The 24,432-nt window shown below is 42.2% G+C and overlaps 2 protein-coding genes across 2 annotated transcripts in view; both read right to left on the bottom strand.

The window, feature by feature from the left end:
* RECK (reversion inducing cysteine rich protein with kazal motifs) overlaps nucleotides 1–11,425 on the bottom strand; it is a 77,314-nt gene extending 65,889 nt beyond the window's left edge. Inside the window, exons 1-2 of the mRNA XM_082624372.1 lie at nucleotides 11,265–11,425; nucleotides 1,093–1,151 (exon numbers count right to left, since the gene is read on the bottom strand). Of these exons, the coding sequence (XP_082480498.1) occupies nucleotides 1,093–1,151; nucleotides 11,265–11,364 (159 nt within the window). The 5' untranslated portion in view covers nucleotides 11,365–11,425. The remainder of the gene's footprint in view (nucleotides 1–1,092; nucleotides 1,152–11,264) is intronic.
* A 9,945-nt stretch (nucleotides 11,426–21,370) lies between these two features.
* LOC309801737 (uncharacterized protein) overlaps nucleotides 21,371–24,432 on the bottom strand; it is a 99,816-nt gene continuing 96,754 nt past the window's right edge. The window contains 2 exon segments of the mRNA XM_082616629.1: nucleotides 21,371–22,138; nucleotides 22,141–22,431. Coding sequence (XP_082472755.1) covers nucleotides 21,446–22,138; nucleotides 22,141–22,431 — 984 coding nt within the window. The 3' untranslated portion in view covers nucleotides 21,371–21,445.

The raw sequence follows: 24,432 nt of genomic DNA, 5'->3' as shown, positions 1-24,432 counted from the left end.
CTTAAGAACAAGAACACCGTCCTAGCTAACCACAATATAATCATCAAATTCAGATCACAGCACTGGTACAATATTATTACATTATGTATGTATGTACGTATGTATTTATTTATGGCTGTGTTGGGTCTTCATTGCTGCGTGCGGGCTTTCTCTAGTTGTGGCGAGCAGGGGTTACTCTTCATTGCGGCGTGCGGGCTTCTTGTTGCAGTGGCTTCCCTTTGTTGCAGAGCACGAGCTCTAGGAGCGCAGGCTTCAGTAGTTGTGGTGCACAGGCTCAGCAGTTGTGGCTCACGGGCTCTAGAGCGCAGGCTCAGTAGTTGTGGCGCACGGGCTTAGCTGCTCCATGGCATGTGGGATCTTCCTGGACCAGGGCTTGAACCCGTGTTCCCTGCATTGGCAGGTGGATTCTTAACCACTGTACCACCAGGGAAGTCCCTATAGTACATATTTAAATTTTACCAATTTATCTCAATCATGTCCTCTATAGCAATCTTTTTTTGTTTTTATTCCAGGACCCAATCCAGGATTATGCACTAGCATTTAGTTGTCATGTCTCTTTAGTTTCCTTTAATCTAGAAGCTTCTTAGCCTTTGTTTTTTGTTGTTTTTTTTTTTTTTGTGGTACGCGGGCCTCTCACTGTTGTGGCCTCTCCCATTGTGGAGTACAGGCTCCGGATGTGCAGGCTCAGCGGCCATGGCTCACGGGCCCAGCCGGCTCCGCAGCATGTGGGATCTTCCTGGACCGTGGCACAAACCTGCGTCCCCTGCCTCGGCAGGCGGACTCTCAACCACTGCGCCACCAGGGAAGCCCAGCCTTTGTTTTTATAACACTGATACCTCTGAAGGGTACAGGCAGTTGTTCTGAGGAATATCCCTCAATCTGAGTTTGCCCTATTGTTTCCTCATGATTCAGGTTATGTATTTTGGGCAAGAATCCTACTTAAGATACTGTGCTCCATCATGTCAGCAGACACACGTTAATTTGTTCCATTATTGGTGATGTGAACTCTGAACACTTGTTTTAAGTGCTGCCCAGATTTCTCCAAAACAATTATACTAAATAATATCTTCTACAATTATTATGTAAGCTTACCTGCTCACATACATCACGGCACATTTGGTTATCCTTTGAATGATTACAACACAGTGCACCTAGGGAGAAAAAATAAACACTTGATGTTACCTATTGTTAAATAAACATGATGACTAAGCTAAGCCAGATGGTTACACAAACCATTTATTCAACAATTATTACTATTACTATCCATTTTAACTCAACAAACCTTTGCTGAGTACCTATTTCAAGTCAAGGACGGTGCTGGAGAACATGGTTTTTGCCTTCAAGAAGCTTACAGCCTAATAGGGGAGACTGTCATTTAGTAATAGCTACTAGGTACTGTGTACTTTCTACATGCCAGAATTTTACTGCTTGCTTTATGTATTACCTCATTCAACCCTCACAATTACCCTATGGGCTATATTCTATTATTATACCTATAATGTAAGGTTAAATGATAAAAAGATAGTGAATTTTGTTTTGGACATGTTACATGTAAGCCTCCATTATCTCAGTGAAGTAGAGATTAGGTCTGAAAACAAAAAGGATTGAGATGGTGTTGGGCTCGAGGTGAGGATGTAGAGGTCTTGAACAGCCATGGTAGAGAATAAAGGAGGCAACTATAAATGTTTCTCAAACTTCTGTTCTATGAAACACTGTTTCATGAATTGTTAATATCTATCCCTCAAGAGAAAATGTTTCATGTTCAAGTAAATTGGGAAACAAAGGATTAAAAAATTAAAGAGAATTCTTTTCTGTAGGATTTTATGAAGGCTTTAATATGTTAATATGCATCATTAACCTCCTAAAAAGGGATCTAAGTAGACAGATTTCTCAGAGCACAGAATACTTTTTTTCATGCCACATATTAACATTTCAGAATGCCAATTTGAGAAATACCAGAGAAAAGGAAAAATTTGCCAAGCAGCATTATGGGCCCAGAGAATTAATAAATTGGTGATAGAGATAATCAGCAGGGGCATGTTACTATTCTAGAGTGATGTTGACTGGAAAAAAAGTATACAACTACATTGATCAGTGCCTGTTTAGACTGCTAAGTCAAAAGAGACAAGGACAGGGCCTCCCTGGTGGCGCAGTGGTTGAGAGTCCGCCTGCCGATGCAGGGGATACGGGTTCGTGCCCCGGTCTGGGAGGATCCCATATGCCGCGGAGCGGCTGGGCCCGTGAGCCATGGCCGCTGAGCCTGTGCGTCCGGAGCCTGTGCTCCGCAACGGGAGAGGCCACAACAGTGAGAGGCCCGCGTACAGCAAAAAAAAAAAAAAAAAAAAAAAAAAGAGACAAGGACATAAAAATATTATATTTCAGGCAGCTAGATCAAATACAATGGTTATATATATATATATATATATATATATGCAACATAATCTCTTTAAATGAAATCTATATAATTTCAGTATATGTGAAAGCAGAGCTTTTTTGATTGAAGGTAGGATTAGTATTGGGGAGAAATGAATGAATAAAAAAGGTCCTCTTTAGCTCTTACCAACAATTCTTTAAGTTCAAAACTGATCACTGTTAATCCGTAAAACAGTGACAGGGTATATGATATTACTGTGATATATAGTGATATTATAGTGATATTATATCACTATAGTTTAGTTTCATAAAAGACTATTGTGGGGCTGGCTTTCTAATACTATGTGGGAAAAGCTGTCTTAAAGTTCTAAACATTTGACTTTAAAATTCTGAAAAACATATAGAAATTCCATTAAGTTTCCGAAGTTAAAAAAATTCCTTGTTTATAGGCTGTAGTTGCTTTCTTAGAAGCTACTAACTGGAGGGAGGGCCCAATCACTCATGAGACTTTCTCACAACACCCCTTCTCTGCCATGCCACACCATGCCAACCCCCTCTTCTAAGATTCTGTTATGTCCCCAGCCTCATTAGAATGGAGAGGACAGGCAGGAAAAAAAGGGGGGGAGACTCTTGTGTGATACTGATGTGCTCTTTTGAAGTGCTTAAGTTGTTGCCACTTTCTACTATCCTCCAACACAAAGGTCACACGAGGGCAGAAAATCCAGCTGATCAAGAGCAAAGATAGCTCAGGATAACATATGGTCCCAATAAGCACAGGCTTAGCAAAAAGTAAACAGTCAGGCAGACAAGAGTCTGACTTGGGCCTAAGGATTTTTGGAAAAAAGTTTCTTGGAGCAAAGGTCTATTTAGAACAGAAACATAAAACATGTCATAATTAAAACTCCAATAACAATGAAAGGTTTTATTAAAAATATAAAGGCCTGTTTTTTTCCTATTTAATGGTGAAGGTCAAATTTATAGTGGAGTGACCACCAAAGTTAAAATTTTAAAATAATTCGTTATTTCATTAAGAAACCCCAAAATTTGGAAAATAAGAAGAAACATGACCTAATATTCCCACTGTCCTGCCAGAACGTGTGTTGACATTTTGACATATTTCCTTCTAGTCTTTCCAAAAGCCTTCTGAAATTTCTGACAAAATGGGATTAAAGAGAGCAGCCTGAAGTCTTCTGGCAATAATGCCCTTCACCCTCCCAACCAAGCATTCCTCTGTAATAGTACATTTCCTCCCTTGAGAGGGCTGCCACCCTCCTAGAACAGGCTAGGGGACCTACACTCCATCACATTTTCCACACTTCATTTTTAACCTTAGTCATCGTTATATTAGTACACATTTTTCTTTCTTTGAAACAACAAAAACTTACTAGAATCTTAAACACTGCATTTTTTTTTTTTTTTCTTTTTCTTTTTGCGGTATGCGGGCCTCTCACTGTTGTGGCCTCTCCCGTTGCGGAGCACAGGCTCCGGACGCGCAGGCCCAGCGGCCATGGCTCACGGGCCCAGCCGCTCCGCGGCATATGGGATCCTCCCAGACCGGGGCACGAACCCGTATCCCCTGCATCGGCAGGCGGACTCTCAACCACTGCGCCACCAGGGAGGCCCCACTGCATATTTTTTAAGAAATAAATATCTACAAATAGACATCAAGTCATATGCCTTCATTAAGAATGAGGGCAAAGGATTCAAACGCAATTAGTGTGGCAATTAAAGGTCTCTGTCTTTTTTAGAGCTTTTAAAATGGATTAATTGGGTCATTGAACTATTAGAGTGCAAAAAAACTCTCCAAAGCCTAATTTTTTATACAAGAGAAGACAGTGAATTCTAGAAATGTTTGGTTTTTATAATTTGATTCTAACCTAATTTCTAGTTCTTCAAGAATAATTTACAACTCTGGTTATTTTCATAAAATGGAACTGAACAGATAAAGGTAAATTAGTTCAAAATAACACTTGATATTGACAGGATGAAAATAAATAGCACAGGTGTTATCCTTATTAGAGACATAAGGAAGAGCGTCATATTTTGCATTCTTATTCTAAAAGTCTGTAATTATAAAATTAATAAAAACCAAAAACTGATTACTAAAGGCCATGTATATTGGGTTTAAGAAGGTATTAATGTAACCTAGAAATATGCGAGTAGAATCATCCAATAATTAGAAACATCAAGGTTTGTCTGCTGGTTTGGACCACATGTCTACTAAAGATAGGCAAGTAAGCAGGAAGCACATGCTCCAGCCACAAGGGAAAAATGCAACTTCTAAGACCAACCAGCATTTAAAAAAAACAAATACACACCCTAATCTAAAGCTAAAATATTCACAGAATTATAGGATTTTTGAAGTTAAAAGAGATTTTGCCACAGAAGCCTCCCAAAAGCTGTAATTCAATTTGGTTAATGAAAAGCCAGTCTTGTTTTCTTTTCTAAAGAAAATAAAGATTCCTTCTCATTAATGTATTCCTAGAGAATTACTAGAACAGAATATATATATCCTGCACTATTGAAGGGGAAAAAACTAAATCCAAGCTGATAGCGGAAAACAGTCATTTCAAATAAAAAAGATACGTTAATTTTAAAAATCTCATCTTACTTTTAATCAAATTTTTATTTCTAAAACAGCCTGGAAATTGACAATCACTTTAAAAACATTTAAATGACAACTGCAACTTTAACTTATAAATGCATTCTTACAATTGTCACATTTATCCCTTTAATGATATATATATATTTGTGTATATACATAAAATATATCATCAGCCAAGGAAGAGCCAAACAATAAAATGATTATTTATATACCCACCACCTGGATTCAACACTGCTAACATCTTGTCATACTGCTTTATTTATCTAGACAGATGGATATCCTTCTCCATTGCTTGCCTCATATTGCACTGCTACAACAGCCAATTATGCTCATTCTCTTCTATTATCAATGAGTGCCAGATTAATTTTTAAAATAGACTGAACTTTCATGATGTCACTCTTCTAATCTAAGGGCCTACAATGGCTTCCTGCTATTCCAGTTCTAAATTTTCCAAGTCATCTTCTTACCTCCCTTTCCCTGATCTTCTATTACTTTTTAACAAGGAAAGCCTACATTTACCTTGAACACAGCCTTCTGCCTGAAATGCCTAGTGCCCTCTTTCCTGCTGACATAAATCCTAAACATCTTTCAAGGCTGAAATCCCATGTCAACTCTTAGTAAGCTTTTCTTCTCCAACAGCTCCAGGCCATGTTGGTTTTTTGGTTATTTAATGTCCTACTTATTCCAGTCAGAACTGGAAGCTTTAACACTTAACTCTAATAATTTCATGTGTATACTAATGGTATCTCCAGATTGAACGGAAACGTCTTGTACCAATTTAGCACACTGCTCAGCTTGAAAATTTTTATTTATTCATTGGTTAATAAGTAATAATTTCCTATTTATACAATGCCTTTTTAATAAGAAAAATAAGTACAAAAAGTTTATTTCTCCCACTATACCACTGCCATACCATATTTCACACGGTGACCAAGCCATGATTTAGCAAACATCATATGAGTTTTTGACCCAGGTCAGAAGATAAGCTGGACCCAATCATATGCACAGGTACAGAGGTATACAGCCAGTTGGTGGTGGGCTCTGCAACTATAAGGTCAAGATGAGCTGGGGCTGAGGAAGTTTTATGGTGTGCAGAAACCATGAGTAAAAGGAGGAAGCTGGTTGGTGGAGAGTGGGAAATGCAAGAGATGTACACAGAGACTCTATGAGAGGTAGAGAGAGACTGTCTCTAAAAGTAGTCTTGGTTGCTGGCAGCTTTCCAGTTCCCACAGCAGTTCCTGAGGTTGTGCTGTGCTCAATTTCCTATGCTTGGATTTCCATGTGTTCCCTGTTAGATGCTATATAACTAGCTCCCTAATCCTGAGCAACCTTGGTTTCTGTTCTTTTGGGGGTCAGAAGAGCCTTAACACATTATCATTCATCATTATGAAACAACTAAAGCAAATGACTCCTCAGATCCTCCCTGCAGATGCTAATAGCCAGTACTCTCAGATAATTCCCTTTTCCATTCTATGCCATAGGACACACATCTGTAAAACAAGGGATCTGAAAGTATTAATGTCTGGCTCCCAATGGTATAGTCCATGGTCAAAATGTTTCTCTTAATACTTTTCTTGAAGTCTTCTTCATGTAATCTATGTACTCTACAGCATCCATTACTTGACTAAATCACATTTTTCCTCAAATAATTCAGATTTAGAATATAAATGGATATGTACTAATATAACCACATAAATATTAGCAGTGTGGATATTATACACTTTTTGGTGATATTTAATGTCTGATGGTCTCACTAAACCTTAAACCCCATGAAAGCAGAGACCATGTCTGTTTTTGCTTACCACATTATACACCGTGTCTGGCACTATTAACCCCTTAACAAATATTTGCTGAATGGAATACTTACAGGCATGAAATTAAGTTTAGAAAGCAATGGACCAAGGGGAGTTATTCCTAATATCCATCTTAAACACATACAAAAATGGAAATTTTGATTCTCTTCCTGACTCACCTGCCAACCCTCCAACTTGGTCCTCTCCATCTTCTCAACCTCAGTAAATAGCATTATTTTTCACTAAGTTGCTCAAGGTAAAAATCTATAATCTTTACTGCCTCCTTCCCTCACTTCCCACATGCAATCCAACAGCAATATACCTTGAATCTCTCCTCTTCTATCTCCACCACCACTCTACTGTAAGACATTATCTCCTGCTTCGACTACTAAATGGGCTTCTAGTAGCTCTGCTTTTACTCCTACCCTATTTTTCATTCAGCAGCCCGCGTGATCTAAAATAGAAATCAAAGCACTTATCTCTTACTTAAAAGTCCATTGGTTTTTGTCTGCATATAGAATAAAATCCACAGTCCTTACGTGGCTTTTTGCAAGGCCCAGCACCATCTAGCCCTGGTTTACTCTCCTTCTCACTATGTTGCAACCATACTGACCTTCTGTTCTTTCTTGCCTTAGGGCCTATGTACTTCCTGGTCTCCACCCCGGCCTTTTCTAAGGACAGCACCTTCGGTCTTCAGATTTCAGTTCAGAACCTTACCTTCTCAAAGAAGCCATTCTTGTCATCACTATGTTAAGAACCACTCCCCTCTACGCCAGGGGTCCCCAACCCCTGGCCATGGACTGGTGGCCCGTGGCCTGTTAGGAACGGCCCTGTTAGGAACCGGGCTGCACAGCAGGAGGTGAGTGGAGCTCGAGCGAGTGAAGCTTCAACAGCTGCTCTCCCACTGCTAGCATTACTGAGCGAACCATCCCCCTCCCCCTGCCCCCCACCCCGTGGAAAAACTGTCTTCCATGAAACCGGTCCCTGGTGCCAAAAAGGTTGGGGACTGTTGCTCTACGCTACCATCTATGTGTTTCCTTCACAGCATATTTATTCCTACCAGAAATCATTTTATTTAACGTTTATTGTCTGTCTCCCCTCTGCTAGAATGTAAGCCCCTTGAGAGCAGCAACCCTGCACCTAGAACAGTGCCTGACATATAGTAAACATGCAAATATTTTTTGAATAAACAAACCCCTGTAGTATCTGTTTTGCTCTTTTAAAAAAACACATTTATAATATATAAAAACCACCTCCTTGATATTGTCCCACTTTCTTCCAGAAGTGGCATATGGTGAAAAGTATGATTAATGAAAGACTGTTTAAATCTACGGATATAAGATAGAAACTTTTAGTAGCACACCAGAATAAACTGTCATATCTGGTCTATCACCAATTCTAGCTCTTTGTACAGTGTGGGCCAAGATAGTTCTTAGGGAAGAGAATCTGCTTCTTATTACATTCCTCCAGATAGGCGGTTGCTTTTTCTAACTTAAAATTCATTACATTCTTTTTCAGGATTCTAGGCTGACTATTACATAATTTCTTAAATGTCAATTTATTGAAACCTAGCCCTTAATGTTACATCTTTCTCTCTTTTGTACTATTAGAAAATATCTTAAATAGAAACAAAGCTAATATCAGGTGCCATGACACACAGATCCTGAGACTGCAGCATAGGGTTCCATCCCATCCTCCAAAGGGAACACTAGAGGTGCTGGGGAGGAGAGCTGGGGGTGTTGAGGAGACCAGAAAGTACACCGGATAGGAAGTGTGGCATTACTCCAATGAGGAGGGTGTGGCCAAACTTCACAGCAGATAATAATAATTGAGCAAGTCAAATGATTCCTTCCCTCACCCCCTCTCCCCCAACAGGAACAAAAATCTCCAAGTCAGAACGGATGAGACTTGTGCAACGCTTTATACCAGAGGAGACAGGAGTACCCAACTTTGGATGGGGTAAGGAGATGGGAAAGAAGACTGTCTGAGCAGGAATATAAGTCAGGCCTTCAATGAAATACAATTTAATATTGTGTTCTTAATTTTTGTTTAGGATTGAAGAACGTTTTCCACAGTTTATACAAATCCACAGTAGAAGCCTTTGTCCATTGTATTACTCAATGTCCTTTATGTAAGGAACCAAGCAATATATGCCTAAGAATTTAGTACAAGGGGCAAATCTCACTTTTACATCAAACTTGGAATTTTTCTTCTTACCAAACAATGCAAACTCTATATTGTCATGGACTTTTTGAATTGGTAGGGCCTTTAGAAATCATCTAGCCCAGAACTTTCTAAAGTGTGCATTAGGTGTTATGAAGAAAAAGAGAGTTCTTTAAGCAAACAACTTTCTTTCCTTCTTTGCATAATAATTTTATTGAGATATAAATCATGTTAAATTAATAAAACAAGGAGGCCATTAGACTGAGGCAGCTTCAATGCCTCAGTAGCCTACCTAAGCAAACCAAAACTTAAGCCTATAGTGCCCCAAGGTTAAGAAATCAGAACCCTAGGGACAATGAATCACAAACAGCCACCTGGACTTTCCCAAATAAGGCACCTGCTCAAGCTATAACCAATCGAATATTTCCTTGCTTTGTTTCCACCTCTTCTATAAAAGTCTTTCCCCTAGCTCCTGTTACTTCCCATTTGGCACTGACAATTCAAATCAATTTTTGCTCAAATAAACTCTTAACATTTTAATATGCCTCAGTCTATCTTTTAACAATCATATACCACAAAATTCATCCTTTTGAAGTGCACAATTCAGTTATTTTTAGTACATTTACAGAACTGTGCTCACCACTTTCCAATTCTGAACATTTTCATCACCCATCAGCAGTCAGTTCCCCATTTCTCTATTCTCCCAGCAACAAGTTTCTTTACTACAGGAATACTTGCAAATTATTATGAATCTAACATGTTTGTGAATTTATAAGAGAGGGGTACAGTGTACAGTGTTTCCCAACCTTAAGAGCTAACATTTCAGTGCTTACTATATGCTATTCTAAATGCTATACATGTATTACCTCAATTCGCACAATAAAATCTATGAGAATTTCTGTATACAATAAATGTGGATATTAAAGCACAAAGAGACTAAAGCTAACTAATTTGTTCAAATATTCTTAACTATATTCTACCCTACTATCTCCCACAGAATTGACTAGTTGTAGAATAAGAATGGACGACTAATTTTCTAATGATCCATAACTTTGAAAGTGCTTTAGTTCAATTTCTTTAACTTAATGAGAAAAATGGGACCCAGAAAGGTAAGCTGATTTAGCCACGAATACACAGCATTCTCTCTCTCTCTCCTTTGATTTGTCTAATTGACAGCTTGTTAGAATCCAATTATAATTAATTAACCCCAGGTTCCTGACAATCCTCTCCCTTCTTTAAATACTCGACTTAAAAAACCCAAAAAACAAAAAAAAAAACTTTAACATTGTAAGCTACCTTATAACCTTGAGACTGATTTTGCTCTTTCTAGGTGTCTCCCTGTAAGCAATGCACTTCTCCACCACTTTTGCATGTATAAATCCCAGCCATCTTTTAATATCTAGCGCAGTTAGGGCATCACTCAATTTTCTTCCTACCCTAGGTGGACATCATCCATCATCTCTCTCCCTCTGTGCACTCACAGCCCTTCATCTCCTCTGGACCCTTCTGCCTTGAATTCGAGCTGCTCATGTCTTGTTGCACCCCACCTCCTAGCCAGAGCTTCTGGAAAGCAGGAGATGGCAACAACTCCTAAAAGCCCAGCACGTGAGAGACACTCAATAAGCACTGAATAGCTTGCTATCCACTAGTGGTCTAATTCCTCTAGAGCAAGAACTAAACTTTCCTCAAGCCAGTCAGCCCCCAAAGAGACAGTTTACTGATTTTAAATCTGTCTCCTGCCAGAGCCCAGCGCTGTCTTGGACACACAGCATACCCACAGAGAACGGCAGCAGAATCGGATTTAGGAGGCTTGGACCTATTCTCTTCTGAGACTTCAGAAGTCAGGCAGGCTGCAGGGCCCATTAATGCTCGCTGCCCGAGGTCGGCCTTTCTGAACCGCGGGTCAAGGAACAAGCAACAATAACTGGCCAGGGCGGGGGTAAGGCGGCGGCACCTCAGAAATCCCATCCAACCCTCGCGACGATCCTGGGCAAAGGCATTTCACTCTCTTCGGACAGAGACCCGAGCCGGGAAAGGGGATAAGGGCTGAGCTGGGGGCCCCTGCTCGGTGGGTGACAGAATAAGGCCTCGAACCCGGGTCACCGCTCCCAGTTCAGCAGATCGGGGCGGGGAGAGCGAGCGTTGAGAGGGGTCCTGCTCGTCCCGCCTCAGCTCCTCCTGCAGCCTGCTGGGACCTCCGGACCCTGGGTCACCGGACTTGGGCCGGGTCTGGGGGTCGCCGGCACCCCCGCCCCCTGCCCCGCGCCATCTTGGAGCGCTGAGGCGGCCGCTCCGGACCGCCCCGAACCGCTGCTCCAGCAGTTACTCACCCGCACTGCCCGGGTCCAGGCCCCCTGCCACCTCCGTGACCCCGGCCACGGCCAGGAGAAGCAGTAGCGCGCCTCGCGGGGAGGCCCGGACGGTCGCCATGTCCGGGCCGGGGGGTCCGGAGCCGCGGGATGCTCGGACCCAGCCTGCCCGCCGCCGCAGCTCGCGGAGGCCCCACCCCGGCGGCCTGGGCCCTTGGTGATTGGCTGCGGCGCGCTGAAGCCCCGCCCCTCGGCCGCACAGACTTTCCAAAACCTGCTGGGGGCGGGAACCTGCCTGCGACCCGGGCTCTTTGTTAAGGCCCAGCTGTGTGTCGGCTTTTGCCGCTGAGTACCGCAGCCAGCGTTCTCCAAGAGGGGAGTCGGAGGATGTCAGAGCTGGAACTGCCCTTAGAACGCCTGGACCTCCCGAGGTTTGCAGATGTGGTCACTGAGGCTCAGAGAAGAGACCATCTGCTCTAGGTCACACTGCAAGTTCGCCTGAGAACTGGGGCATAAGCCAAGGCTGAACCGAAAGGACTTGTCCCTTTCACGTACCTTCAATGGTCTTAAAATCCTTTCTGCCAGACGCTGCCTCACACCCAAAGAAGGCGTGCCACCCAGGACAACTCCTGAAATTGGGGGGAATCTGCCGCGGACACGGTCCCCTGACAAGGGCCCGAGGCCCGAATTCGCCACCAAAGCTCTTTGGCACGTGTAGCCTCAATGTGTCTTTGATGTTCTAGGAACCTATTCCTATCAGGAAAATGTGGGGAGAGGAAGGCTTGTATCTCTAAATATGGAGAGCCTTGAACGTCAGGTTGGGTTTCGACTTTTAAGAGACAATTTGGAGGTGGGTCCCCACTCTACCCCTTATCCCCACAGCTCCTGTGGGGTATGTTTGAGAGGATTCACTTGCTATCAAATCGTTTTCCACCCCGGTCCCTCTCTCCCTCATCTCCCTCTCTTTTCCGTTTGTGAATTATGTTAATACCTTTTTCCGTTCCCCTTCCTTTTTACAAAAACATAACCACAGTTACATTTTAAAATACCTAATGTTAAATATCCAGTAAGTTTACATTTTCATTATCTCATAATTTCCTTTTACAGTTTTTCAAGTTCCAACCAATGTCCATATACTGAAGTTGGTTTGTATGTCTTTTAGGTCTCTATTCCCTCTCTTTTAGGTTTACAAAAGGAAAACATGAATAAGTTACAATAATCTTTCTAAAACATTTGCTGTGGCAACAATTCTCTTGCTTCTCTGAGAGGCCACCTCTTTACTTATAAGATAGAATGATGTAGTTATTCGACGTGGTGTCAGAGGTTCTCAGCATTTAGACCCAGTCACCTTTACCACTTCATCCCACCTTACTCCCCACTCCTCCCCAGGAGAGAAGAGTCAAAAATCCTAGAGTTGCACTAATATGGTAGCCACTAGCCACATGTGGCTGTTGAGTACTTGAGATGTGGCAAGCCAAGTTGACATGTGCTGGAAACAGATTTGGAAGACTTAGTATGAAAACAAGAATGTAAAATGTTACTAACATTAATTTCACCCTTTTTTTTAAACTTGTTTTTGTTTTACATAGGCTTTATTTTTTAGAGCAGATTTAGGTTCACAGAAAAACTAAGCAGAAGGTACAGAGGTTTCCCATATACCCCCTTTCTCAACATAACAACAATACGCACAGTCTCCTCCACTATCAACGTCCCACACCACAGTGGTACATTTGTTGCAACTGATCAACCTGCACTGACACATCATTATCACCCAAAGTCCATAGTTTACCTTAGGGTTCATTCTTGGTGTTAACACATTCTGTGGGTTTGGACAAACGTATGCATGTAGCCACCATTATTCTTTTTACTTTTTTAATGTGCCTTTTAGAAAACTTAAAATTACGTATGTGGTTCACTCTGGCGTTTACATAGTTCTATTGTACAGTGCTGGTGTAATTATCTTTCATTCTAAACAAAGGTTAATGCTCAGAGGTCATCTTTAAAATGGCACTTAAAAAAAAATGTTACCGGGCTTCCCTGGTGGCTCAGTGGTTGAGGGTCCGCCTGCCGATGCAGGGGACACGGGTTCGTGCCCCAGTCCGGGAGGATCCCACATGCTGCGGAGCGGCTGGGCCCGTGAGCCATGGCCACTGAGCCTGCGCATCTGGAGCCTGCGCTCTGCAACGGGAGAGGCCACAACAGTGAGAGGCATGTTACTGACCAATGATTCTGTCCTGAGCTCAAAAACATCTTTCAGTATTTTAGATAAATAAACCCCATCAAATCTTTTGATTCATCTTCGTGTAGTATAATTTCCCCATCATTTTACTTTTGTTTCTTTATATTTAAAGTAAGTTTCCTGTAGAAATCATATAGTTGGTTGCTTTTTTTCTTTTTAATTTAATCTGACAATTTGTCTTTTAATTGGAATGTTTAGATCCTTTTGACTTAATACAACTATTGATATGGGTGAGTTTAAATCTATCTTGCCATTTGTTTTCTATTTTCTCCATTTGTTCTTTTTTCCTTTTTTCCACTTTTCCTACCTTCTTTTAGAATAATAAAGTGTTTGGAGTGTTGTTTTTATGATTTCATTTTATCTCCTCTATTGGCTTATCAGCTCTACTTCTTTGCTTTATTTTTCAGTAGGTGCGCTGGGGTTTTAGTATACAGTTTAACTTATTACACTCCACCTTCAAAAAATAATCACTTCATGTCAAATGTAAGAACGTGACACCAGTATACTTCCATTTTCCCCTCCCATCTTTTGTGCTAATGTTATCATACATTTTGCTTCCACATACTGTTATTATTTTGCTTTAAATAGTCAGTTATTTAAATAAGAGATTATAAAATGAGAAACAATGTGTTTTAAATTTATTTATTTATTGGCTGTGTTGGGTCTTTGTTGCTGCACGCGAGCTCTCTCTAGTTGTGGCGAGCGGGGGCTACTCTTCGTTGTGGTGCATGGGCTTCTCATTGCAGTGGCTTCTCTTGTTGCAGAGCACAGGCTCTAGGCACGCGGGTTTCAGTAGTTGCAGCACACGGGCTCAGTAGTTGTGGCTGTTGTGCTTAGTTGCTCTGCAGCATGTGGGATCTTCCCAGACCAGGGCTCAAACCGGTGTCCCCTGCATTGGCAGGTGGATTCTTAACCACTGCACCACCAGGGAAGTCCCAACAATGTGTTTTATATTTACCCACATGTTAAGCATTTCTAATGCTCTAAATTCCTTTATATAGCTCCAAATTTCTCTCTAGTATCTAGAGGAAGAGAAACATTTTTATTAAGAACATTGCAAGTTTTGCTGATTTTAATTAACTAGGGCCCCATACATTGGTTTTTGGAATTTATGCATAGTAAATTCCTGAAGTTAATCTTTAATGGAAATAATTTTTCTGGGTTTATTTAGCCTAAACACATTTACTTATCACAAATTGACCTATCTTGATAAGGGATAGGTCCATTTTGAATTCTTTAAGACTTTATATATAAAGTCTTATATATATATATATATATATATATATATATATGTATACACACACATATATATGCATACACATACACACATATATATATATGGTGGGCCAATTTTTTGAAATATTAATATATTTTAAGTATATTCCCAGTAATTTCTTTACTAAAACTAGACATGAGAGCAAGGCATTTATTTCCTCAGGGATGATTATTAGAGTAGAGAAGTAGACAAAGAAGATAATTCCTAGCTTTTTAGTTTTAAAAACAAGACATCTGAAATTCCCAGAGACAGTGGTTTTAAGAGTAAAAGCTTTTGAGATATCAGAACCTAGCCCAAAAGGCTGAGGGCGTAAAATATTTGTCTGAACAATTGGCTTGTGAGAATACCATGGTCAGTCAATATAATCCCTCCACCCCAACAACTTGACTCCCTCTGATAGGGGAGGAGGAGAGCCACTGGAGAAGGGAGGTTACTGTGGGCTGGGACACAGAACCCCAGAAAGGCTTGAGAATATGAGATAAGAGGGGATCTGAGCCTCGTTTCCCATGGAGCTCAGGGAAGTGACACACCTCATAAAGTTCCCCTGCACTGAGCATGATGAGAGTGTAGAGGAGAAATGGCTGCAGGTATGTACTGTTCCTTGCTCCCCACCTAAAGTGACACAGAAGAGGAGCTGAGTGTTTTCTATGCCCTTTGAGAAGGGCAAGGCAGGAGCTGAGAGAGCTGAGAGCCTGAAGAGGCCTCAAGATCAGAATGAGGAGGCTGTAGCTGGTATTTGCATGGTCTATACACTGGACACGAGGTGAGAATGCAGGTGTCAACAGGAATTGATGACAACTGAGGACCAGATGTCCTACCTTCTTCCTCAGTCCCAGTTGGTGGGTTTGACTCTGTATTTTCCTCTCAAAACTCGGGAGGGGGTTGGGGAGAGGCCTTGACTAAGGTGAGATCCTACTGAATTGACTGAGATTAAGTTTTAGTCATTCAACAGGAAGGGGACTTGCAGAGACAAGTAGCTGTCCATCAAAGATTTGTGCAGTCCTTCTAGAAACTGTCGCTTGGAAGCAACTGCCCAGCCAGAGCAAACATTTTCTAAGTGCCATCATGTTCTCTGTTGATTTACTAACTGTGAATATGGCCTTGGAAACAAACAAAGGATCCCATGACTTGGAGCAGAATCCGTGTATCGGAAAGCCCCGTTGGCCCCTATATTGAGATCTCACAGGAGGGAGAGAAGCCCTAATGCCAAGGCATCCAACACCAACACATTATAAAATTTAGCATTGTGACCTTAGTCTGTGATACTGGTACAATATCCTGCCAGCCTCCAGTAAGCCCTCTAAAGATATGAGCTTGTGAGTAAGAAATTGTCCCCATTCTCTACTTTCCTTGCCTGCTTATTTCAGTAATTTTCAAACTTAAAAAATATTACTTTTATTTTTTAGCAGTGGAATCCTTTTCCCAACAAAATCTTACAGAGTCCTGCCATACAAAATAGAAAAAAGCTGTGTTTTAGTGCTACATTTATTTTCTAAGTTCAAATTTATAATAATTAACTGGTTCAAAGATAATAAATGAGAATTCAAAGATAATAAGTGAGACTTTGATGAACACAAAAACTTGAAATCTGGAATTATGTATGATAATTGCGGTCACATCAGTTTTGGCTTCCATTTCTGTATTTTGTTTTGGTTGCCTGCTGTAAGAGAAAATCCTGATTGATACAGATGAGTAGTTTGAAAAGGGTCATGGTTTTTGAACTAGCCCACCTTGCAATCTCAGACTACTCTTTGTTCAAATTAAGATGGTACCTTGAAAAAGAAGTACTGAGAGATTTTAATTTCAATATTGACTCATGAACACTCATGTCCATACCAAAACCTGCACACGGATATTTATAGCAGCTTTGTTCATAACCTCCAAAACTTGGAAGCAACCAAGAGGTCCTTTAATAGGTAAGTGGTTAAATAAACTGTGGTACATCCACACAATGGAAGATTATTCAGCAATAAAAAGAAATGAGCTATTAAGCCACAAAAAGACATGGAGGAAACTTAAAAGCATGTTACTGAGTGAAAGAAGCCAATCTGAAAAGGCTACATATTAAATGATTCCAACTCTGTGACATTCTGGAAAAGGCAAAATTATGGAGACAGTAAAAAGATTAGGGGTTCCCAGGGGTGAGAGGGGGAGGGAGGGATGAAGAGGCAGAGCACAGAGGATTTTCAGAGCAGTTAAAGCATTCTGTACAAAACTATAATGCTGGATACATGTCATTACACATTTGTCCAAATCCACAGAATGTACACTGAGTGAACTCTAAACTATGAACTCTGGGTGATGATGTGTCAATGTAGATTCATTGATTGTAACAAAGATACCATTCTGCTGCTGGATGTTGATAGTCGGAGAGGTTGTGTGTGTGTGGGGACTGGGTATATGGGAACTCTCTGTACTTCCTGATCAGTTTTGCTGTGAACCTAAAACTGCTCTAAAAAACAAACTGTATTGATTTTTTAAATGCCCGTTAGACATTAAAAATAAGAAAAAATATTGATTTACTAATAAGTTTGGATAACTGCTCAAATTCCTTATCATAAATGTAGTCAGAGAAGTAACACCCCAAATGTACGGTTAATCCCAATACTATTTATAATGACATTATTACTGTGTGACCAGTTACATGTTCCCTTGTTATTGTGCAATCGGCTATGACACCATAATGAGAACATGTACCAAGCAGATGATTCTGAGCCTTGCCCGACACTTAATTGGGAACAGTGCACATTTGTACTCCCTGGTACAATTATAAATGAGCAGTTGAGCATAGGCTTGGATTAGGGAAAAGAGCAGTGCAGAATTACACTTTTTCTAATCGACATATTTAAAGAAGATAAAATAAATATGAAGAGATGGCAGGAAAAGATTTATTCTGAGGTCTATGCAAAGGAGTCAACTCAACAATACACATGCTATTGAGGTAGTGGCCTCTTGTGTGCCAAAAATCAAAACGTAAGTTTGCATGTGTCCATGGTCTTACTACATATTAAAAGTCATTTAGAATATATATACATATATATAAAAGAAACTCAAATCAAATACTTGCAGAACCCAACAAACCTCCATGTGGGAGAAGTTTGATCAGACCATATTATTCAAGAGTTTCGTGCGATGTATGTTCGAATATGTCTATTTTAATTCTGATAACCCTCTTTCTCTTCCCCATAACAGTGAATTATGCCCTCTTCCCCAGCTGGAATAAATATGTCATTCTGTTCTCTTTTTGTTTTGTGTAATCATGATAGTGTCTTATGTTTAATTCTAATCCATCCTAAGTTTATGGTAGCGTGTGGTGTGATGTATGGATCAAAGGCAAACCTTCATTCAATTGAATGTTGCTGCTGTCCCATTATTTATTAAAAAGTGCTTCCTTCTTCATGCTATTAATTTTGACCTGACATATATGTATTAAATTCTTATAGTTGGAATTAATTTTCTGGTATCTCTGATAACCACTGATTTTACAAAACTTTAAAAAATAGCCAGTGGTGTATCCTTCAGCAATTGTTACTTCGTAGTAAGTTCAAATCTGGCAGGAAGACTCTAACATCATTACTTTCAAAATTATTTTTGGCTGCATTGGGTCTTCGTTGATACACACGGTCTTTCTCTAGTTGCCGTGAGCAGGGGCTCCTCTCCGTTGCGGTGCACAGGCTTCTCATTGCGGTGGCTTCTCTTGTTGCGGAGCACAGGCTCTAGGCACGCGGGCTTCAGTAGTTGTGGCTCACGGGCTCTAGAGTGCAGGCTCAGTAGTTGTGGCGCACGGGCTTAGTTACTCCGCAGCATGTGAGATCTTCCCAGACCAGGGTTTGAACCCGAGTCCCCTGCATTGGCAGGTGGGTTCTTAACCACTGCGCCACCAGGGAAGTCCCGTTCAATTATTCTTCACTAGCAATTTATGTAGTTGAGTACAGTCTTCTGGGGAATTTATTGTTTGTTTGTTTGTTTATTTTGGCTGTGCCAGATCTTAGTTGCAGCATGTGTGATCATCATTGTGGCACTTGGGATCTTTAGTTGCAGCATGCAGACTTTTTAGTTGTGGCATGCATGCGGGACCTAGTTCCCCTAACCAAACCCAGGCCCCCTGTGTTGCAGCACGGAGTCTTACCAACTGGACCACCAAGGAAGTCCTGGCTTCTGGGGAATTTAAAACACTAAATAACTTTGTTTCTAAGTCCACGTTTCCTATTGGCCTTACCTCAGACACAGTGAAATTTGAATCATTGTGGTCGGGGGTAGAGACCAGGAATATGCATATGAAAGAAGTTCTATTTGTTACAAGTTGAGAGCTTCCCCCTTAGAAATTAAGGCCATTGTTTTGTATTTATACTCTCAAGCCCCTGGTCAGTCACTCCACCTTCTTTTATACTCCAACAACATGCATCATTTTTTCCTTGACACAGTCTGTCATGTCTGGAATTATGTTTTTTCCCAATTATTTGGTACTCGTTACTACTGCAAATAGGATATTATTTGTTTTGTTTTTTTGTTCTATACTGATGGTATGTAGGAATACAATTGATTTTTGAGAAGTTACTTCTGTCTCCTTAACTTTTCTGAACTCATATTACTGATAATATTTTTCTGGTTAATTTTTAGAAATACAATTTTGTTTTCTGCAAAGTTTTACATCCGTTTCTTTCTCTGCTATATTATGCCTCTAATTTTGCACTTGACAACACTGTTGTATCTATTTGCACTTGCACTTGACTGCACTTTTAGAGCTATTTGAAGTGGGAATGGCTGGTTTCTGGTCTAGCATGGAAGAAGCTTGGAAGACACCACTCTGTACTAACAAGTGAAAAGCTGAACAAACTGATAAACCAAAAATTCTTCTTAGACCTGTAAGAGAAGAGAGGTCACAGGGCAAACTGCTGCCCCCAGAATGGAGAGAGCAGCCTCGGTTGCCGATGCTGGAGGACTTGGCACACGCAGGAGTTGCTTCCCTCCCTCTCCCTTCAGACCCTTGGCCCTAGTCGCACATCTTGCAGAGCCTGCTACTCAAAGTGCGGTCCGAAGGGCAGCAGCATAGGCATCACCTGGGAACTTGTCAGAGATGCAGAATCTCCAGCCTCACCTCAGACTCAATGAATCCGAATTGGCATTTTCACAAGATTCCCAGGTGAATCAGGAGCACGTTAAAGTTCCAGAAGCACTGATCTCAGGAGCTTGCAGAAATGTCCACCAGATGGCGGGTTTGCAGCAGGCACAGGTATCCAGAGCCACAATCAGCCCACCCAAGTCTCCTTCAAATAGTGCCCTACGTGGCCTTAGAAATTTGGAGCCATTGCTCATGATCTGTGAAGGATGGGGAGAGAACCCAGAGGAGAGCCCTAATCAATGGGCGGCAGTGTGTGGGGTGTGAGCCATGAACTACTCCTCTCTGGGCTTTCCCCAGGTGTTTTTACACTCATTGTCTAGTGAGAGGGATGGGCCATAAGCTCTTATTTTACAGACAAAGGAATTAAGGTCCAGAGAGGGAAAGAAACTTAGCCAAGTGCTGAGCAGTGGCAAATGGTGTTGGAGGTGGAATTGGAAGGCAGGTTTCTGGCTGCCTGGCCTGGGCTGAGAGCACCTCTAGATGGACAGGGCAGGATGGTTCAGCCCCACTCTATGCTGACCTGGCTGACCCTTCCCTGTCCTCTCCCACCCAGTTGCTCTTTGAACAGCTATCTAGTTTTCTCTGGGAGTGCTAGAAGCAGTTGTTGTAATAATACAATAATTTGGAATGTTAATGGGCTTTTCCCAATACTGAGGGTTCTGGACTTAACCCCCAGGGGAACAAAGCATCAGACTTAATTGGGAACAAACAGGACAAGCCATGGTCCCCAGACGGTCGCCCTGGGAATCTTGATGGTCCTTGAGTCTATGCCAGGACCAGCTATGAGCCACTGACTCTTCAATGAACTTTCATCCCAATCTATTTAGTTTTGTTTTTTTAGTTATAAGAACAAAGAGTCAGCTTCTGGTTGCAGAGGATCTTAGATTTCATTGGCATAAAGTAGCTATGATGTGATGTCACCGTGGTTATGCACAAAGCCAACAACTAGCCAGCATTTCTAGAAATGTGAAGCTCTTTCCTTCTAGATTCTTAGATAGAAGATTCCATTGCCTATGTAACAAGGGGAGGAGGGCCAGTTTACTTCTTAGTCTGACTCACATGGTCCACAACATGAACCTTGGGAGACTCCCTTCTCTACACTGGGTTCCCACTTCCCCAGGAGGACTGAGGAGTTTGGAGATCATGTGTTCTGGCAGTGTGGAATTCCATGACAGTCACTCAGATAGGTATTTCTTTTTTTTTTTTTTAATTTAAATTTCTTTTTTAAAAAATTAATTTTTATTGGAGTATAGTTGCTTCACAATGTTGTGTTAATTTCTACTGTACAGCAAAGTGAATCAGCTATACATATACATATATCCACTCTTTTTTGGGTTTCTTTCCCATTTAGGTCACTGCAGAACACTGAATAGAGTTACCTGAGCTATACAGTAGGTTCTCACTAGTTATCTATTTTATACATGGTATCAATAGTGTATATATGTCAATCCCAATCGCCCAATTCATCCCACCTTCCCCCCTTTCCCCCTTGGTATCCATACGTTTGTTCTCTACATCTGTGTCTCTATTTCTGCTTTGCAAATAAGATCATCTAAACTATTTTTCTAGATATACAATGCAACATTACTCAGGTGTTTCTGACATACAAAGTTCTTCACAGCAGCCTTTACATCTTTGTTCCTTAGGCTGTAGATGATGGGGTTGAGCATGGGGGTCAGCACCCCATAGAAGAGGGAGATGAGCTTGCCTGAAAGGTCCTGTTTATCTGTCCCCAGTGGGTCCTTAGACTTGGGCTTGGCATACATAAAGACAATGGTCCCATAGAATATGACCACAACTGTGAGGTGGGCAGAGCAGGTAGAGAAGGCCTTTTTCCTCCCCTCTGCTGAGGGAATCCTCAGGATGGTAGCAATGATGAACACATAGGAGAAAAAGATGAACAGAACTGGGATGCCCAGGAAGATAATAATTGTTATCCTCAGACTGGCCACATTGATGGAGATGTCAGCACAGGCCAACTTCAGGACAGCCAGGATCTCACAGGTGAAGTGGTTGATGATGTTGTCCCCACAGAAGGGCAGTCGTATTGCAAGGGATGTTTGAACCCCAGTGTTGATGACACCAGCTGCCCAGAAGCTGGCCATGGGCAAACAGGCAGCCTTGCTCATGACCACAGAGTACCTCAGGGGGTTGCAGATGGCCATGGAGTGATCAAACGCCATCATGCTCAGGAGCACATACTCTGTGGTTCCCATGGCAAAGGAGAGGAACATCTGCCCGAAACAAGCTGAGAAGGAGAGATGGTTTTCCTGGGGGTCAGGAAGCTGTCAAGGATGAGGGGGACTGAGGAGGTTGTGTAGCAGATGTCCAGGAAGGAGAGGTTCCTCAGGAAGAAGTACATGGGCTTGTGTAGGCAGGAGTCAAGGATGGTCACCAGCATGAGGACCCCGTTGCCCAGGAGGGTCACCAGGTACATGAGCAGGATGAGCACAAAGAACATTTTCTCCAGCCTTGGGTGGGCTGAGAGGCCCAGGAGAATGAACCCCAGCAGGGGGGAGGTCCAGTTAGACCTGTCCATGGTGCCTCTGCTCTGTCACCTGTAGGAACTCAGGTCAACCTCAGCACCCTCTGACTCTGCAGTTGCTGGCTTGCTAGTGAGGAACGCCCTCCCTGCTAAGCAAAAGGAAAACAGCTTTAACAATGGATGGTCTCTCTGTGATTCTCAGTAAAATTCAGGGGACTAGAAAAGAATCTACTTTGTCATCTTAAGCCACTCTCTGTGTGAGACACATTCGAGATGCCTATGTGGTGATTTAATTTACCTGATCAGACATATTCATTTCTACTGGTATATGCTGGATGATAGACTTATCTTGTTAAATCTTGTTATCTTGTTAAATCTTGGTCAGAAAAGTGAGATAATATTCACTTCATGTTTTTCTCCCTTGGTGCCCAGGGCTGGTGAAATGATCAGCCCTGAATCTACAGCTCTTGGCAGGCTTTCTTCTCTTCATGTTACCCTCATAGAAACATCTGACCTTCCCTTTATCCTCCTGTAATAGACAGCCCAGGCCCCAGGCCATCCTCTCATCTGTCCGATTACGCCATCCTGTCTTCCTCTCTCCATTCATCAGCCAACATGACTCATTCACACATGACAGAAAATCCACAGCCTTTCAGGGAAGGATGCATTGGCTCCAGAATAGACTACAGTTCCAGGGAGGGGCACTGATAGGTCACTTTGAAGGGGCAAGATGGACAGGAAGGCCACCTGGGGAAGGTAACATCCAATCAGGTCCTTGAAGGAGGCTGAGGGCTGGGCTTGGGCAGCTGTGTTGTGGAGTGTGGTTGCATTCTAAGGCGCTTATCATCCCCCTGGCTGTAGTGCTGTCCTGGCCACTTTGCACCAATGCCCTGGGAAGCCAGGCTGCATTAACAGCCACCATCTCAGCCTCCAGAGAGCTCCAGTTCCCTGGGTAGCTTCTCATACCATTGCCACTGAAGTCAGGCTAATGCCTCATCCCTGACTTTAAAGACTTCAGCCTCGGGCTTCCCTGGTGGCGCAGTGGTTGGGAGTCCGCCTCCCGATGCAGGAGATGCGGGTTCGTGCCCCGGTCCGGGAGGATCCCACATGCCGCGGAGCGGCTGGGCCCGTGAGCCATGGCCGCTGAGCCTGCGCGTCCGGAGCCTGTGCTCCGCAACGGGAGAGGCCACAACAGTGAGAGGCCCGCGTACCACAAAAAAAAAAAAAAAAAAGACTTCAGCCTTGGAAAAGGGACCTCCAAACATCTAGTCTCCCTGAATTTTCCATTTTACATCCAAGCTACTACTATCCAGTGTTTGCTTGATCCCATCCACCAATGAAGATCTCATCACCTTTTTAGGAAGCCAATTCTAGCTTTATACATCTTTTATCATCTGAAAAATTTGTCTCTTGGGTCAAGTCTCTTTATATTTTTCTAGTTTCAGTCCTAGTCCTGCTCTCTGGGGACACACAGAGCATTTCACCCCTTTCTGCCCCATAATAGCTCACCAGAGATCTAAAGATAATGGTTCCCTTAATTCTCCTCTTTTCCTAGGTTACACGCTGGGCCAAGTAAATCCAAATATCTGTGATGGAATCCAGGCATCAGGACTTTTTAAAGCTCCCCAGATGGTTTCAATGTCCAGCCAAGGCTGAGAACACTATCCTAACTTTGTATTCGCAGGTATTCCATTCTGCCGTTACGACCTTTTGAAAACAGACAATCAACAGACAAACAAATGAAAAGCATTCTTTAGAGACTTGAGTGATTTCTTCCTGGACATTTGCCTGATCAAAAGACTTCCCCAGAATAAGCAATGTCCACTGACAGTTTTTGAGGACAAGCCATCCTCAACCTCCTTGGGTTTTTCTGAGGCCCTATTACCAGCCGTGTTATCCCCTTTGCCCCTAAATGCAAAGGTCAGGCTAGATGACTGAATGCCCATCACTCCTGACCTCTTCCCCACACAGGTGGCGTCTGCAGGAACTCTGTATGGGGCCCCATACCTCCGAGGTCAGAGTCCTTCTCTAATCCAGGGGTTGGATGTCATGAATCCCCTTGAGCAG

This window comes from Mesoplodon mirus (genome assembly GCF_964341445.2).
Source record: "Mesoplodon mirus genome assembly, chromosome: 1".
NCBI lineage: Eukaryota > Metazoa > Chordata > Mammalia > Artiodactyla > Ziphiidae > Mesoplodon > Mesoplodon mirus.
This window is presented reverse-complemented; position numbering and strand designations above follow the sequence as displayed.